Source organism: Salvelinus namaycush, chromosome 37 (assembly GCF_016432855.1).
Source record: "Salvelinus namaycush isolate Seneca chromosome 37, SaNama_1.0, whole genome shotgun sequence".
Classification (NCBI taxonomy): domain Eukaryota; kingdom Metazoa; phylum Chordata; class Actinopteri; order Salmoniformes; family Salmonidae; genus Salvelinus; species Salvelinus namaycush.
In genome coordinates this window covers 11,908,408-11,921,428 of record NC_052343.1, presented here as the reverse complement: position 1 = coordinate 11,921,428, position 13,021 = coordinate 11,908,408, and the positions used below count along the sequence as shown (strand labels likewise).

Genomic DNA, 13,021 nt, shown 5'->3' with positions numbered 1-13,021 from the left:
TTGATGCTTTGAAGACCGCATCCCTGGCGAAACATGACGAACTTCAGAAGCTGCTTGACCTGTCTTTCTGTGTATCCTCAGACTTAACCATCCATGAAATACGTCCGGATCTCTTCAATGAATAAATCATGAAAAGAACAGCTCCTCGACCGCACTTAAGCCCTTTCAAGATCCAAATGACCTCTTCTACACAGGTCAACTTGGAGTAGCTACAACACAAATGGCATGTCACTGATTTACCATTGTTTATTTAGCTAGCTACTGGCACTATCATGCTGACAGATTTGCATAAAATCCATATGTTGTTTTCAATTTATGTTGTTTTCAATTTATTCAGTATGTATCCCTGCAGAGAAGACTACCCCTATTAGCATCATTAAATCATATAGCCAGTGTATAGGTATAATTTAAAAAAAAATCCCACACAGGTTCATCTAAGGTATGTCCGTTCTGTGGCCATACAGCTGTCTGATGGTTGCCATGGAGAGGTCAGGACTTTTTATTAAGTCTTGAGATGGTATTCTCCATGTATTAAGCAGTCATAAAAAATGTAGTATGTAAAATGGGTGTGCAGCGGCACCGAAAGGGGCAGTTGTGAAACAAACACTTACTGTCAAGGCTTACTGGTTTCACTATAGCTAGGAGTAATACTAAAAGCACAGTACATGCCAGATTGTCCTTGAAAGGTATCCAAAATAGACACAAGAAAGCATCTTTAAGAGTCCCACATACATGTGGACACACCGGTAGGAGTGTACACACACACACACTTAAAAAGACAAATTGCAATGCAACACAGCTAAGCCACACTGGAAACAACTCCATCCCTCAACATGCACTTTCTACCAACATTCTTCCCCCAACATGCCTACCTGACCTGTTCCGCACACAGAGAGAGCAGGGAACACACGCACACACTCACAGAAACACACAGAGACTCGTACCTGTCCTGGTCGGCACTGCGGAAGCGGGGGAGGATCATGTGTCGGAAGCTGCTGGTGCGGTCCAGTTTGGGCTGACTCTTAGCCCTCTTGATAGAGCCCTTCAACCTTCTACTGAGGAAACTCTGAACAGGGCAGCCATGGAGAGAGGGAGGAGGTGAAGAATGAGAGGGTGTGAAACAGAGGGAGGGAGGGGGCGCAGGAAAGGAGATAGATCAGAGTTGTGGAGAGGGGGAATAGGGTGAGTGTGAGTAATGATGGATATTTCGTGCCCAAAATGGATTGGAAGAAGAATAGAGGACATATGTGATTTAGTGAATGACAGGTGATTGAAGGGGGAGAGCAACATAAAGATTTATTACATATTATATCAGTCATACATCCACAGTACAGCAGTAGTAGAATAGTGGTAGAATAGTGTAGTATCATCTGGTAACCAACAGTGGGTGGTGTTGTGCCATACATATACCCACAATCCAACAGCATACACTGGACCTCAGTAAAAATAGGAGCTTCATATTGCAGTGCAGTTTTGTCCTGTGCTTCCATGCAACCATATTCCCCTGATTTTGATCAGCTGATTTAGTCAGTATATAACACAGGTCTTATCGAACAGGCTGTGTGTTGATACTGTGTCTTTTATAAGAAGTGCTGACAGGAAGAACATGGCTTCAATAGTAGAATGAAAATCAATGAATGATGTCATTCTCCGCAACATGCAGGATAAGGTTCCATACAGCTACTATGCAGCCTTTTCCTCTCAGAGTGGAAGGAGAGACATGCTGCTATTGTATCTGAATAACCTCACAATGCTTTTTATGACAGTCTTACAATGCTGTTTCACCTCAATTCAACCTCTGTCCATGTCTAACGTCTACTCAGATATCAATCTGCACATTACACATCAACATTGAAAACTACATTCCGGGAGGAATTTGTCTGAATCGAGACAAACCATTCACTTTTTGTGAGCTTTGTGTCACTGAAGTCTGTTTTAAAGAAGTGACTAAAGATTTGACTCATTTGCTGACCGTCAAGGTAACCGACTGGTAGGACTAGATAAGTCATTCTGGTTTGATTAGCCAGCCTGTCTGACACTTTTAAGCCTCATACAGTCAGAAGAACTGAATCACAGTGGTGGGTCACATTTGGCATAGGGAACAGAAAACTCCATAGCATTTGGCAAAGGACGTAACGTGAAGTTTAGAGGGGGTTTCTTCACCACATACAGAGACATCTGAGTCATGTACCTCGATCGGAGGCAGAGGTGCAATATGGCGTCTGGTCACTGGGCTGGAAGCGGCAACCCTCCAGTCCCCCGGCCAATTAGAAGAAGGGGGGGATAGGGGGAGACTAAGAGACAGGCAGGGAGAGAGGGGCAGCGAGCGAGGGAGAGGGGGAGTACCAACCCCTTTCTTGTAGCGTTGCTGAGGGCAGGAGGGGCCATGGGGGAGGGAGGGGGAGAGAGAGGGTGAGAGGGCGAGGGGGAAGGGAAAGGGAGGGGTTCCACTGGCCCTGCGACAGGTGTGTGGTGGGGAGTGGAAAGGGAGGGAGAGAGAGAGGGACGGGGGGAGCGAGCGAGGGCGGGAGGAGGGAGGGGTACTCACGGATTGTCGGAAGGGTTGGGGGGGGGCAGTGGGAGGGATCTCCATGCTTGGCTGCTTCACGTTGGCTATGCTCTTCCGCCGGGCGCGAGCGTTCTCTGAGAGAGAGAGAGGGAAGAAGACAGGTAAGAAGAAGAGAGAGAGAGAGAATCCAAAAGACAGGTGAGAGCGAGGGGGAGCGGGAGAGGGCATGGACTTGGCATGTGGTCTGCGGGGAGACGGGAGCAAAAGAGAGAAGATACACACAGTACAGACATACGGTCAGGGGAGAGAGGAAACGTGTGAGAAACTGACAATTAAGGTGAAAAAAACAGAAGGTGAAGTGAAGGTAGAGTGTGTACAAAAAACCAAGGGAGAGAGCAAGAGAACGAGGTTAAGGGTGAGAGAAGCAATGTGATGATAATGTCCCATTCCCCCTGATCTCCATCATCCCCTACTTCTCCTCCTACCAGGAAAATGAGGGATGTAGATGGAGAGCTGCATGGGAAGGAAGATGAAAGAGGAGGGGTGAGGTGAGTGAATTAAAAGGGATGGGTTTTCTGCCTGGCCGTTCGACGAGGCAAACGTTAACAATCTGCACTGAGTGTGGTGGGGGAGGGGAGAGAAGAGGCAGGGAGCAAGAGAGGGGAGCAGGTGGAAGCATTAATAAACACAGCACCTATTGACTTCCATCCGTGAGTCAGTCCCAAATGCAGTGAATTAGGCAGTTAGGGAATACACTCTGTACTATCCATGATGGATTGCAGAGGAGACCAGTGGCCGGACAGTAGAGAAGATGGAGCACAGAAGCCCATTCTAACATTCTGTACTATCCATGATGGAAGGCAGGACCCACTGGACACAGGTGTCAATTCAACATCTTTTCCACGTTGGCTCAACGTAATTCCGTTGAAATGACGTGGAAACAACATTGATTCAACCAGTGTGTGCCCAGCGGGAGGAGACCAGTGGCTGGACACAGGAGGAGATATGTGAAAGGCAAGGAGAAGTTAACTAATGTATGCAGTTTATTAGTTTACTCCAATTGGGGGAGGGTTGGTAGGGTTTGTGGGGAATAGTAAAGGTATATTCTTAAAAAAGTGTGTATATGTATGTATATATACACTACTGTTCAAAAGTTTGGGGTCACTTAGAAATGTCCATTAAAATTACATCAAATTGATCAGAAATACAGTGTAGACATCGTTAATGTTGTAAATGACTATTGTAGCTGGAAACGGCAGATTTTTAATAGAATATCTACATAGGCGTACAGAGGCCCATTATCCCGACTCCAGGATGCTGGCCTTCTAGGCAGAGTTGCAAAGAAAAAGTAATATCTCAGACTGGCCAATAAAATGAAAAGATTAAGATGGGCAAAAGAACACAGACATTGGACAGAGGAACTCTGTTCCCGGAGTCGCCTCTTCACTGTTGACGTTGACCCTGGTGTTTTGCGGGTACTATTTAATAAAGCTGCCAGTTGAGGACTTGTGAGGTGTCTGTTTCTCAAACCAGACACTCTAATGTACTTGTCCTCTTGCTCAGTTGTGTACCGGGGCCTCCCACTCCTCTTTCTTTTCTGGTTAGAGCCAGTTTACGCTGTTCTGTGAAGGGAGTAGTACACAGCGTTGTACGAGATATTCAGTTTCTTGGCAATTTCTCGCATGGAATATCATTCATTTCTCAGAACTAGAATAGACTGACAAGTTTCAGAAGAAATGTCTTTGTTTCTGGCCATTTTGAGCCTGTAATCGAACCCACAAATGCTGATGCTCCAGATACTCAACTAGTCTAAAGAAGGCCAGTTTTATTGCTTCTTTAATAAGCACAACAGTTTTCAGCTGTGCTAACATAATTGCAAAAGGGGTTTCTAATGATCAATTAGCCTTTTGAAATGATAAACTAGGATTAGCTAACACAATGTGCCATTGGAACACAGGAGTGATGGTTGCTGATAATGGGCCTCTGTACGCCTATGTAGACATTCCATTAAAAAATCAGCCGTTTCCAGCTACAATAGTCACTTACAACATTAATTTCTGATCAATTTGACGTTATTTTAATGGACAAAACATTTACTTTTCTTTCAAAAACAAGGACATTTCCAAGTGACCCCAAACATTTGAACAGTAGTGTACGTGTATATGTATGAATGTTTATGTATGTATATATATATACAGTTGAAGTCGGAAGTTTACATACACATAGGTTGGAGTCATTAAAACTCGTTTTTAAACCACTCCACAAATTTCTTGTTAACAGACTATAGTTTTGGCAAGTTGGTTAGGACATCTACTGTGTGCATGACACAAGTAATTTGTCCAATAATTGTTTACAGACAGATTATTTCACATATATTTCACTGTATCACAATTCCAGTGGGTCAGAAGTTTACATACACTAAGTTGACTGTGCCTTTAAACAGCTTGGAAAATTCCAGAAAGTGACGTCATGGCTTTAGAAGCTTCTGATAGGCTAGTTGACATAATTTGAGTCAATTGGAGGTGTAACTGTGGATGTATTTCAAGGCCTACCTTCAAACTCAGTGCCTCAGCCAAGACCTCAGAAAAAAAATTGTAGACCTCCACAATTCTGTTTCATCCTTGGGAGCAATTTCCAAATGCCTGAAGGTACCTCGTTCATCTGTACAAACAATAGTACGCAAGTATAAACACCATGGGACCATGCAGTTGTCATACCTCACAGGAAGGAGACGCATTCTGTCTCCTAGAGATGAACGTACTTTGGTGCGAAAAGTGCAAATCAATCCCAGAACAACAGCAAAGGACCTTGTGAAGATGCTGGAGGAAACAGGTACAAAAGTATCTATATCCACAGTAAAACGAGTCCTATATCGACAACCTGAAAGGCCACTCAGCAAGGAAGAAGCTTCTGCTCCAAAACCGCCATAAAAAAGCCAGACTACGGTTTGCAACTACACATGGGGACAAAGATTGTACTTTTTGGAGAAATGTCCTCTGGTCTGATGAAATAAAAAAAGAACTGTTTGGCCATAATGACCATCGTTATGTTTGGAGGAAAAATGGGAGAGGCTTGCAAGCCGAAGAAAACCATCCCAACTGTGAAGCATGGGGGTGGAGGCATCATGTTGTGGGGGTGCTTTGCTGCAGGAGGGACTAGTGCACTTCACAAAATTGATGGCCTCATGAGGATGGAAAATTATGTGGATATATTGAAGCAACATCTCAAGACATCAGTCAGGAAGTTAAAGCTTGGTCGCAAATGGGTCTTCCAAATGGACAATGACCCCAAGCATACTTCCAAAGTTGTGGCAAAATGGCCTAAGGACAACAAAGGCAAGGTATTGGAGTGGCCATCAGAAAGCCCTGACCTCAATCCTATAGAACATTTGTGGGCAGAACTGAAAAAGTGTGTGCGAGCAAGGAGGCCGACAAACCTGACTCAGTTACACCAGCTCTGTCAGGAGGAATGGGCCAAAATACACCCAACTTATTGTGGGAAGCTTATGGAAGGCTACCCGAAACGTTTGATCCAAGTTAAACAATTTAAAGGCAATGCTACCAAATACTAATTGAGTGTATGTAAACTTCTGACCCACTGGGAATGTGGTGAAAGAAATAAAAGCTGAAATAAATCATTTTCTCTACTATTATTCTGACATTTCACATTCTTAATATAAAGTGGTGATCCTAACTGACCTATGACAGGGAATTTTTACTAGGATTAAATGTCAGGAATTGTGAAAAACTGAGTTTAAATGTATTTGTCCAAGGTGTATGTAAACTTCTGACTTCAACTGTATATATAAAAATAATAATGTATGCAGTATCATAGAAAGAAGGGAGCAGGAATGAAAGCGAGAAAGCATCTGAGGCCAGTTCATTTCAGTCTTTCTTTCCCTCCCTATCCCTTTCTCTGCTACCCTCTTTTGAGATAGATCAATGATAACATAGTCATATCTGAGGCTATAAATATTCTTCCTGTCTCTTATTCTCTCTGTCTCTCTCTCTCTCATATTCTCTGTCTCTCTCTTTATCCCTCTGTTCTCCCTCTCTCTTTCATCCGCTCTCTTTCTTTCCCTCCTTCTCTCGCTCTCCCTGGTTCTGCTATCACACAGACACACATACTCAGGCATACACACTACACACACTCCTCCTCTCTCTCTCCCACGCAGCTATTTTACATAATTCAAAAGTGCATTTATCCTCTCCTCTCTCCAGCCTCTCATCGCTCTCTCTTTTCTCTCCTCACTCTTCACGTTTTCACATGATCCCGTCTTTCCCTTTACTTAGTAATGTATCTTGTCTCCTCCATCCTTCTCCTTCATCCTCCTTTCATTTATCTACATTCCTTCTCTTTATCTGGTCTCTACATTCCCTCTACTTCTCAAAATGGCAATCTTTTCTCATGACTCTGCTGTCATGCTACTTTCCCTCTGCCCACGTACTGAGCTGAGCGAGCGCCTTAGGGAAGGATCCTCATTGTGATGATAACCAAGTCAACGAATCACAGAGGGTTAAGACATCCAAAAGGGTGTATGTCCATTATACACAGCGGAAAATCCCAAGACCAATGAACCAACTGCTAGTCCATCATTGTCCTTTGTAAAGGAAATTTGGGTGGCACACAGAATCTTAATTTGATCACTCTTTTAATGCTGAGAATTTTCCTGCATAGCAGGACATTTTTTACTTGTAGTGTATTTCAGCTTTAAAAAGGCTTCTTAAGTTTGTAATTTCCACTTAAAAATGTCTGACTTGATTTGCCCTCATGAAAAATGTATAAACCTCTACAAAAATGTCCATTAGTTATAATCCACATAATAATTGATATTTCCTCTTGCTCCAGGATTGTTTTCCTGCTGTAGCAAATCGGCTCAAATTAAGATCCTACATCTGTATTGAGGTAGTTATCATACTAAGGGACCTGAGTTTTTCTAACCGCATAGCCTGACTAGGAAAACTACAGGCACTAGTCACCCTGGTGTCATGACAGAGACAAACGTCACTATTAGGGGCCAGAGTTTTTCTTGACTATGTAACCTTTTCCTGGTCAGTTCACATAATTAGGAATTATCAGGACAATAGTCATTATGTATGCACTCCAAATACAGCCCCAGTCAAAATGCAACATAAACTAAGAGGTGAGCAAGTAGACTGTAGCCATGTCTGAGTAGCTACATGAAAATTCAGCTGGCATCCCTCCTAACAGTCCTAAGGTGTGACCGCTCTGTGGTTTTAGCTAGCTATACATTTAGATTAGCTGGAGCCAGTCAGCAACTTGGCATCGTGCTCTCTCCCTGAGGGTGAAAACTTTGTCCTTTGTTGCCAATTTAGATTCATAAGATTATCTGAAAATATTGGTGTTATGGAGGATTTCATTAGGCAAAACCTTTGATTTGTTTGGAGATCTACCAAGTCGTTTTCTTTACTCTTTGCAACGCTTAGTCTACTATGTGAAAGAGATTATTCAAAAAGACAGCAAATATTATTCTTATGAATGTTTTTTTTGTGTGTGTATGACTGACTGTAAAGGCTGGTTGAGTCACGCTTAATTTGGATCATCCAGATAATACATCTGTAGATGCTCTACAGATCAACAAACTACCTGTTGATAAGCAACTGCTTACTAAGGTTACAGTTAGGGTTAGGTTTAGAATAATGGTTACGTAATGGTTAAGGTTAGGGCTAGCGTTATGGTTAGGGTTAGTAGATAGTTAGTTGAAATGTTGCTGATAGTCTGTAGAGCATCTACAGATGGACTATCCAAATAAAGTGTTACCGCTGGCTGTCATGGGTTACCCCTCTTGAAATCTTTGGGTTTTGTGTTCTGATATGATTGGCTAATGAAGCCTTTTGTTCGATTTGAAAGTGCACAGAGCCTTTGCAGCGTGACGGTGAGTTTACGGAAATAGGAAATAGTTCAGCAAGGTCGTTCCGTATCTGCTGTTCACCACCATTGGCCTTCACTCAAAGCTCTCAAATCACAGAGTGAAGCCAAACCTGACATTGTGGAAGTGTTTATACTCAAAGTGTTTATACAATAAAGGTTCCGATGCTTCCGTACCAACAGAACAAACCCTTGAGATGCCCTTAGCATAACGCTTGCTAGGCAACACAACAATAATTTGGCAAAGACTGAGTGTCATTTGGCTCAGTAAATTAAGAAAATAATGCACATGTTTGGTAATGATTATGAACAAAAACCTTAAATATACCTGATAGGCTGCAGTTATTCATAAGAGCTTTGTGTATAAGAAAACACGATGATAATATTACTAGGATTGATGATCCGTTTCACTACAATATTTTAGTAATATAAAGTCTACATTATATTTATTACACCACTTTTTTTCTCATTATGGCAAATTTTGCAATCGCTGAGCAAGGATTTCTGCCCCATTTAAACATAAAGTGTTAATTGCTTAATCTACAAAGAAACAGTATTACGGTCTTGTGATTTTGAGTCATTGCGGTTTGACCTCCAAAAGTGGATATTTCAAAGCTTTACAAATGCCAACAGTCTTTGTTCCAATTCCTTAGTGATATGCAAACTTACAAGAAAGGATCTGAGGCAGTGTAGTGTAGTGTAGTGCAGTGTAGTGCAGTGTAGTGCAGTATAGTGCAGTGTAGTGCAGTGTAGTGCAGTGTAGTGCATACTAACCTCCACTAATGTACTGTAGGGCTACGTTCCAATGACCATACTAGCATACTACTTAGCATATCAATCAAATTTCAATCAAATGTATTTATAAAGCCCTTCTTACATCAGCTGATGTCACAAAGTGCTGTAGAGAGACCCAGCCTAAAACCACAAACAGCAAGCAATGCAGGTGTAGAAGCATACTACTTGCCCAATGCTTTAGCATACTTCATTCTAGATGGTATGCTTGTGCGTAACAGAGCTACAATATATAACTGACCAGAGACAACATACTATGGATAATTTTCTGTTCTATATTGAAAAAGTAAAACCTTCACTTTTTTTTTTTTACTATTCCTTTTGAACCAGGCACCCACATACTTTTAATTACCACAAACATTTCCTCCTGCTACAATTTTCTGCTCTAGAAATGACACAAGCAGTGATCAAATGTACATCCTTTAGGGTCTCTGCTACCCGGGATCCTTGGGACGTCCCTACACCATTGAAGTTGACATTTGAAATGGTTAAGGTAAGAGTTAAGGTAAGGAACTGACCCATCCTTTAGTGGTGTGCAGTGCCAGTATAAAAGAAATGGAGCCCACACACTCATAAGCTCTACCACGTACCTTTATTCACAAACATACCTTGACGGTGGAGCTTATGAGTGTACGGGCTCAATTTTTTTTATACATATCAAACGTAACCACATATCCTCACTTGTTTAGTCATGTCCATGTGTTACTATAACACTTCATGCACTTCATGCTCAGAGTGTGGAGACAAGATGAGTGGGTTGAAGTTGCTTCTAAACACCGATACAGGGTCAGATCTTTTTTCATCCCTACAAGGTCAAGGTTATGATGAATAGATTAGTAATCTGATCCGAGATCTGTTGTTAGCGCAACTTCTACCTTAAGTGGAGACAAATGAGCGGCGTGAATTGTGTGATGTTTTGCAGTAGCACCAGTATTATTTGTGTCCTATACGAACCCCTTAATGGTGTTCAGCAATAATCGACCACATTAAATATTTATTTATGATTATGCGTTAAAAAGCCATCCGTAAAAGGGACTCAATAGGTCCATTTCATTCAATTTCTCACCCAGTCCCTTTTGATCCAAACCCGGGCTCTTTATTTAGTTTCCATGGCAACATTTTCCAAGTACCTTGCATTTGAGTTACAGACACATAACAAAGCCAGCGAACAGAAAAGACACATAGGACCCTATAAACTACATCCTACACACTCACCTCCAAACGCTAAGCAACAGAGGGAGGAAACATGCTCCAAATGTGGGGGAAATGAAAATCTATAGTCATGCTGATATCATTTGGTTTTTGTTCATGATATCTGGGGTATACAGTGTCTAGTACTATCATTACTGAAATGACAGACAAATGCAAAGCAGTAAAAAACGTATTGCCTTAGACTGACTTAAATAGTATAGTAGTATATGAAATAGTACTATACTAGGCATTACATAATGAAGGGAGGGTTAGAGGAACGTATAGAGGAGAAAGCAATAGTGTCCTCTGTCTTCTGTTACTGCATCTGATTTTAACCCATAGAACCATTTATATTGAGAACGTGTTCACGGATACAATAGGATGCACATGATGTGTGCGTTCATGTGCAATTGTGCATGCGTTTGTATACACCGCCTACAGCATACATGATGCCAATGACGCACGTGCGCATGTGCCTGTGTGCATACGGTACAGTTTGCACTGTCATGCACATGCATGTGTGAACATGTCAGTTTGCATTGGCATGTGTTTGTGCGTGTGAAATGGTGCACTCTTTTCCTTCTGAATGTAAATCTGATGTCAAGCCGAAAGCTGAAGATGAAACGTGTGGGTGGCAACAGCTTCCAGCTTAGTCCCTCAGAGAGAGAGGATGGGGAGGGAGGGAGGGAGGGAGGGAGGGAGGGAGGGAGGGAGGGAGTGAGGGAGTGAGGGAGTGAGGGAGTGATGGAGTGAGGGAGTGAGTGAGTGAGTGAGTGAATGAGTGATAGAGGGAGTGAGTGAATTAGTGAGGGAGAGAGTGAGTGATTGAGTGAGTGAGGGAGGGAGGGAGGGAGGGAGGGAGGGAGGGAGTGAGTGAGTGAGTGAGTGAGTGAGTGAGTGAGTGAGTGAGTGAGTGAGTGAGTGAGTGAGTGAGGGAGTGAGGGAGTGAGGGAGTGAGTGAGTGAGGGAGGGAGTGATGAGTGAGGGAGGGAGTGATGAGTGAGGGAGGGAGTGAGTGATGAGTGAGGGAGGGAGTGATGAGTGAGGGAGGGAGTGATGAGTGAGGGAGGGAGTGAGTGAGTGAGTGAGTGAGTGAGTGAGTGAGTGAGTGAGTGAGTGAGTGAGTGAGTGACGGACGGACGGACGGACGGACGGACGGACGGACGGACGGACGGACGGACGGATAGAGTGAGAACGAGTGGGAGGGACAGAGCAAGACGGGAGAGTAAAAGCAAGAGGTAGAAAGGTAGAGAGAGAGAGAGAAAGAGAGATGGAGTACAAGAGCCAGAGTGATGGAGGCTGGAGAGGGAGTGGGTGTCTATAAGGTGCTGAAATGCTGTGGGCCTTTTTTGTATGTTTTCCATTGTGTTGATAGAATTCTGGTCTGCAGACCTGTTAGCTTTTGATCCAAGAATTGTAACTCTAAATGTAGGATAGTCTCTCCTGTGTGCAACATACACTATACTCCATTGCAGTTCTATGCTGATCTTTCTTGACATATTTCAACACACTTAGGTCACGACTCTACATGTATGACCATGCCTTAGAGGATGTCTGAGCCATAGACATAGAATCTATAGAACCGATATCCTCATTCAAGTCAACGTTCCGTTATGGGTAATACTGAGTGTACCAATGAGTAAGCTATACTGTCAAACTGACTTGGCTTTACCCATTCTAATTCTTTATTTCTATGGTATGCGCACTTAGGAGTAATTTCTGAGTTTTAATTGATGAATGATTTAACAGATAAACAAACAATGTCTAGCTTTTAGGCTTGCCACTTAGCAGGCAGCGGCAGTTTACTTAGTGTAATTTGATGCATGTCAGAAAGGATACGTTGTCATGGCAATAAAATATTCCTATTTTTCAACTAGATATCCAGAATGAGCATGTTCTACTCTTGACCTAGCTCTAGCCAATCAGGGCCAATAATAAAGAGGGAGGTAGCCTTGTAAGATTTAAAGTTATAGTTCACCCTAAAATCTAAGTTTGCTAGATGTTTTCAGACCTCAAAGTGGTTTGATCTGAGTTTAGGGTGAACTATCACCTTAAACTTGCACAACTCAAATGTTTCATCTTATATTGGTGCAATATGTTAAAATCTTCTTACTATTTGGGAAAGTATAAAAGCGGACCGTAATACATGAACAGTGGACCATGACAACATGCTTTCATGTGTGTACAACAAAACGAGATGCCTGTTTAATCCAATAGCCTGTTCCTACTGTATAGAACCTGAATAGAATCTGGTGAATGCAACATACTTGGTCATGACCAAAATGGGACATGAAACATCAGATGACAACTTTGGTTCCTACCTAATAAAGAAGACGGTGTTGGTTCCTACCTAAGAAAGATGAGAGGTGTTGTGCTGTGATCCTAGACCTCTAAAGTATCTTCAGATGTCCAAAGTCTATTCAGCCCACAATAAAAAAATGGAGGCAATTCGAAGCAAATTTTAGATATCCAACTTTGTCTTGAGTTACCATAGTTTTCCACGGGTTTTAGTGTCTGTTTGATATTGTTGTCGTTGTCACATTCCTTTGGGCCCAAACTTGCTGTAAATCAATACTCCTCCACTATGCCTTGACATTAGTGTCTATGAATAATTAAATACATTGGTGTCAGTGAGTATCT

The 13,021-nt window shown here is 42.4% G+C and overlaps 1 protein-coding gene across 1 annotated transcript in view; it reads right to left on the bottom strand.

The window, feature by feature from the left end:
- Positions 1–13,021, bottom strand: part of LOC120031616 (ras/Rap GTPase-activating protein SynGAP-like) — a 78,139-nt gene that overhangs the window by 29,855 nt on the left and 35,263 nt on the right. Inside the window, exons 4-5 of the mRNA XM_038977421.1 lie at positions 2,192–2,643; positions 945–1,066 (exon numbers count right to left, since the gene is read on the bottom strand). Of these exons, the coding sequence (XP_038833349.1) occupies positions 945–1,066; positions 2,192–2,643 (574 nt within the window). The remainder of the gene's footprint in view (positions 1–944; positions 1,067–2,191; positions 2,644–13,021) is intronic.